This window comes from Perkinsus marinus (genome assembly GCF_000006405.1).
Source record: "Perkinsus marinus ATCC 50983 genomic scaffold scf_1104296947766, whole genome shotgun sequence".
NCBI lineage: Eukaryota > Perkinsozoa > Perkinsida > Perkinsidae > Perkinsus > Perkinsus marinus.
This window is the reverse complement of record NW_003210480.1, coordinates 209,968-215,700: the sequence shown is the minus strand read 5'-3', so window position 1 is coordinate 215,700 and position 5,733 is coordinate 209,968. Positions and strand designations below refer to the sequence as shown.

Here is a 5,733-nt window from a genome sequence, read left to right as displayed (position 1 = left end):
CACCATTACGTAGGGCGATAGCCAGCACTTTCACTAAAAAACAGCAAACATAACATGAGTCGTCTGCAGCATTTTCAGGTGAAATTAATTTTTCACCCATAACAGCAACTTTTTACTCCTTAATGCACTTCATCATTGCGTGCATCCTTAGTTAAATTGAACTCCTAAACTCTCAAATAGAAAACCTTCTTAGTATTCTATCAACCCCCGAGGTGAAATGATAGCAAAAGAGGTAAAAAACATCAACCAAACAGGTGAAAAATTAAACTTGTCGGTGATGAACTTATTCGACCTAAAAATGTCATACTTTCTATTCGTCGCCGTGATACACAACGTTTCACCCTCACTCAGTAGCTCTTAATACAAGGAGCTAACTGATACGTAATCACTACGCTGGGAGGAAAAGAACATAAATGGTGACGGAAATATCGGAAAATTCAAGTAGATAATACGCTAGCAGCAGGGACAAGTACTGAGGACAGCGATTGCCAATGATGGAGTTTCACACAAATAAAATGAATAGTACATTAGAGTTTCACCCAGTTTACGTGAAGTGGCGTGATACTCGTTGAAGAACGTGATATTCGCGCTATGCAGTAGTTGTGGAATATGTTTCTCACTACTGTTTCCAGATCACTAGGGTGAAACTCCACTACAGTAGTGTGAAAACTACAGCATTGCCAGGTCAAGTTGATTTTTACCGATAATCTTAATTTTTTACTCATTTGCTCATTTACTGATTTTTTACTTTTATCGTCAACATTTTACCCAGGGTTTTAACAAAATGCCAAGAAAAATTCACCCGAAGTTCAACCAAATGGGTGAAAAATTAAACTCGGCGGTGAGAAATAATAATAATTTCACCTGAAAATGCTGTAAACTGCGTTTTTCTATGATTTTATAATACTTCACATATTCTGAAAACGACTATTCACAGTTACTTGTTCCCGTCGCCTCCCAGCTGAACTCCTTCATGGTGAGTATTGGGCTTGGCATAACCAAAGTGTACATCTTCTTACCCTTCAGATGGTAACAGTGCAGTCTGAAGTTCATACCTTCAAAACAAAAAACACTTCCCCACAAAAGTCGCAAATCTTCCAAAAATATCCTCGAAAATATGCACATGTGTGTCGATGACAATGAGAAAATTTGAGTATTGATTTTCGCACACTTCTACCCAAATTTTTACGAAATTATTCAGAAAACTTTCGAACTCAGCTGAGATGGGCAAACATATATTCCTCTAATACTCTGTTACTGCTTCCATTCACTGTGTGCATAGGCGAATTGTTTGCAACAGAGATCGTCACAACTTCCTACGCTAGCGTTAACTATATCACTTCTCAACTGATTGTGATTCTTTACGAGGAAAATTGCCCTACATCCAATGTAGATCATCTTATTGATCGTCACCAACCCCACTGGCATTGATTCCACACTGATTCTTGTACTCAGAATCTGCTTCACAACATCATCATATTTCCACAATGTGGAAATATGTGGAATCACAATGTGTAATCCACATTCAAGAAGTTTCTAGCTATATCTCCCAAGAAGTAATAATATGAAACCAATCATTGTCCGTCGCGTCCTCCCTAATAGAATGTGAGCGATGGTGCTGTGAAGATGGAATATGAGGGAGATCCTGTGACGCTCGAGAGAGCTCAAGGGATCAACCTGCTTCTGCCAACGGTTGAAGAATCATCGCCGCTTACTTGTCCGTTTTTAATAGAAAATATTCTCCCCGTCCGAGTGGCGATGATGATTCGGTATTCGACATCAAAGTCACCACTCACAGTCATGAACGCCGGCACAGCTCCTTCGGGCAAATCGATCTTGATACGACGACACTTCACAGGAAGTTGAACATTTCCATATTCTACTTTAGCGACTATTCCAGTAAGTTCAGAGTTGAGTAAAAACACTGCGCCCGACTCACAGGCGGTTACCAACATAGACGCAATTGATTTCGAGCTCTTCTTCAACGCCTATGGTAGGATCATCTCAATGAGAGAGATGAAGTAACAGCAGCTCACATTGAGACACGTTATAGTTTGCATCTTTCGGAGCTCCGCTACGTCACTGGCTGGATCAGCCTAAGTCAAGGACAAGGTCCCATTTAGTTTGGAGAAATAACATTCCGCAGGGTTTGACAACAATGGGAAAAGTATTCATAATGTGATGATGACATTTACATTGGAAACTGATTGAAGAATTTGTTCCTAGCCATGTGGAAAGCCCCCCCCGGATGATTCTCTGAGTAAGGATGCGGTCTACTATAGTGATATGCATCTATCACTATATCTCATTATAGACGAAAATTTTGGGATATAGCATTTTTACCAACTGTGCGTGCGTGCACTACGTTTTAGCCGATCCGCGGCATTACGCAAGACGCGATACTGTGGTAAACCACTCCATCAGATCACCATCTTTGGTAGTATTGCACGCACGCACAGTTGGTACAAATGTTATACCCCAATTCAGTGAATTAACATCACTATTCGTCTTGACGATACGCACATTTCTACATATAGTTGTCTCAGGAGAATCACAGAGAATCTCTCACTACAACGAGCATGTATTGAAAAAATTAAACTGCTTCACGCTTCAAATAGTGTACCATCTACTACTACTACTACTACTACTACTACTACTACTACTACTACTACTACTACTACTACTACTACTACTACTACTACTACTACTACTACTACTCGACGAGTAGTAGTGGTAGTAGTAGTAGGCACGTATTTCTACTATCGGCGGATGTGTGAACATCAGCATCTTACTTGCAATATATCTATGAGCATAGTATTCATCAGCCTCGGATTCTCCGCGGCTGCCAGAACGTCCTGCGCCCGGAAGGATAGATTTCTGAGTATGTCGATAATTCATCCTAGACATACCCAGAGCGGATCCTACTTGCCGGACTCGCGCAGTTCTACCAGCTTGCTCATATACAACGCGACGTCAAGATCCGCGGGCAGGCGCGGGCTGATAGAAATCTCCGAGCATGATGTTTTCCGCAACAATGATGGTAACAGAATACTACTGCTCAGTGGAGTTAATGAAAAACACTAGTGGAAAACCTATTTCACGACTATTGCAAGGGGAAAATATCGCGCTTTTCACGGAGTTTTACGCCACTTCACGTAAAACGGGTGAAACTCCAGTGTCGGAAAAAATGTTCGCTTTCCTCGGCTGAGTCCAGAAGTTTCCTCACTAACTATACGAAATTACATACAAACTATGTACAGAAAACCATGAGAACTTCCCATATTTTCCTCAGAATAGACATGTAGTTGACCATGTGCATCTTTCCCACACCGCAACTCCCAATTGCGTACGACCAGTGTTGGGATATATGATCGCTTTCTTTTTGGAGTTTCCTCACTAATTGTAGAAGGTTACATACAAATTCGGATAGAAGTGTACAGAAACCAACAATAATTTCTCCAAAATTTCCTATATATATGTTACTATGTCAATAACATAATCTTTTTCTCCCAGAATTTCCAGACAAGACATTACTCACCTGTCAGGAGCATTCGGATCTTCATCTGTGAAGGCCAAGCCACTTTCCTCAATTTCGTATCTATCCGTTCGCTGACACTTCGAGGCGGCCAAACGGAAATCCTGAACAGCTCATTAGATGCTGTCTGTTTACTCCTCGGTATGATGTAAACTGCGTTAGAGAATTTTGCAGAGAGAGAGAGAGAGCTACACAAATCTGAGCGTCAATGTGACGCTATTATCATACGGTCAATGTGACGCTGTTATAATACGGTCAAGGTGATGCTATCATGATACGGTCAATTTGACGCTATCATGATACGGTCAATGTGACGCTATCATGATACGGTCAAGGTGACGCTATTATAATACGGTTAATGTGACGCTATTATAATACGGTCAAGGTGACGCTATTATAGTACGTTGAAACTAAGTTCGCGTTTCGTCCACAACTGAGCTCGAAAATGCTATCATATACTTGAAAACTCCATATCTTTGAGTTTCCACGTATACGATATGAATTATACCATACGTATACGACAAATTTTTGAGCTAATCCTCACCATTGATAAGTTATCAGTAGCAGAACAATAATTTTGAATTGGAGGAGTATTCGGAGTGGTGAATTGCCCACCTGCCAGATTGACAGTTCTTCAGCATTTCCTTCGATTGCTGGAAGAGAGAACTGACAGTAAACAGACCAGTGTAGAATATGTGTTTGCTTCTCTCAGCTGTGCGTAGGGGTTTCTCACTAACTTTCAAAGTTTGTGTACGAGTTCGGGTAGAAGTGTTCAGAAACCAACAAGAACTCTCCAAAATTTCCTCAGAATTGTTGTGTTGTCACCGACACACGCCGTTGACATTACGCATATTTTCCGACACTGAGACAGACTATTCCTGTTGAATAGGAATAGTCAATTCACTATTCACTTCAATGGGAAATTCAATAGGACCTATTCACACATCGTTTCAGAATAGACAGAAGAAAGGATGAAATTTTCCCCATCTTCATGTTGTCACTTTTAGATGAGGTTTGAGTTTCCAATACACGTAGAGGTCTGGTCCAGAGGCCACCGCGATACCTGAGAGCTGTACTAGCAGCCGTTGAGGTCGAGGGTTCGTGTCTACATGGGACTATGTCCTTGGATGTGGTCGAGGAGTGGTAGAACGACTGTACGGCTGTTGGGGTCGCCGGCAAAAGCTGTTCGGAGATTGTTTTCGTGCCTGGTCAATTTTCGAGCGCATGGATGTCGCTAGGCGTAAAATCTTACTCGTTAGGCGTACGTGTTAGAGACTTGAAAAAATTAATCGAAATTTTTCAATTATTTACTCGCTTCTTTTGGGAAAATATCATTTTCTATTGCCTTTTTATTACCCAAAAATTACACAAAATAGCTCGTCTTTTTAAAAACATACCGACTTCAAGTAAAGACGTTAGTTTTGGCTACGCTCAACTTGAGCGGCTCAAGTCGAGCAAACAAGTAGATCACCTAGACCTTTAGATTTGGAAAGGAGATGAGCTTGCAGTGTTGGAGGAATATACAGTGTAAACCAAACCGTTATGCGAAGTAGTGTTTTCAACTTAGCCTTCAATTTTGGGGAGTTCGAAAGTCAACTTTGAGTAATATCATATTTTGGGGAGTAGAAGCGTTCCGTAGTCTATAGTCGTATTGGTCTCAAATTGAAGAAAGCCTTGTGGAATATCTAGATATGCATAACTGTTTGGTTCGCGTCCCTCGTTTGAGCTCGGCAGTTTCCTCACTAGTTATAAAGGTCAATTACAAGTGTTGAGAAACCAACAAGAAATTTGCCAAAGTTTCCCCAGAATCTTCATATTGTCGGCAACGCATGTGATCGACTATGCGCATATTTTCCAGAACTGTGCCTGTGTAGTTTGGGTGACGTTATTCAAGTAGAATTCTTATGCTCGAACAAGGAGTACCACGCCTGGAAATTTTCACTTCCTTTCATGGAGTACAAGGATGTTCCTCGATGACAGAAAAATGAGGAATGGAGAATGCTATTGCATCATCATTATCACTGTCCCAATTCCCCGTAGCACACAATGTGTCTCTCTCGGGTGAAGGAAGCTCTCAGCTGAGCTTATGATGTAGATAGTCTACATCGATTGAGTGTAATCAGGCTGCTGCCTTCTAAGGCATTCCTTTGCTATTATATCCAGTATGGTGTTATCTCAATGGGGAAATTACTAGCCGT

At 41.1% G+C, this 5,733-nt stretch overlaps 1 protein-coding gene across 1 annotated transcript in view; it reads right to left on the bottom strand.

Moving 5' to 3' along the window:
- Positions 1–5,487, bottom strand: part of Pmar_PMAR029649 (hypothetical protein) — a gene marked incomplete at both ends in the record, with an annotated part of 5,902 nt that extends 415 nt beyond the window's left edge. Inside the window, 10 exons of the mRNA XM_002779182.1 lie at positions 942–1,055; positions 1,383–1,461; positions 1,716–1,835; positions 2,037–2,096; positions 2,793–2,877; positions 2,926–2,997; positions 3,539–3,639; positions 4,151–4,201; positions 4,537–4,598; positions 5,478–5,487. Of these exons, the coding sequence (XP_002779228.1) occupies positions 942–1,055; positions 1,383–1,461; positions 1,716–1,835; positions 2,037–2,096; positions 2,793–2,877; positions 2,926–2,997; positions 3,539–3,639; positions 4,151–4,201; positions 4,537–4,598; positions 5,478–5,487 (754 nt within the window). The remainder of the gene's footprint in view (positions 1–941; positions 1,056–1,382; positions 1,462–1,715; positions 1,836–2,036; positions 2,097–2,792; positions 2,878–2,925; positions 2,998–3,538; positions 3,640–4,150; positions 4,202–4,536; positions 4,599–5,477) is intronic.
- Positions 5,488–5,733: the final 246 nt, after the last annotated feature.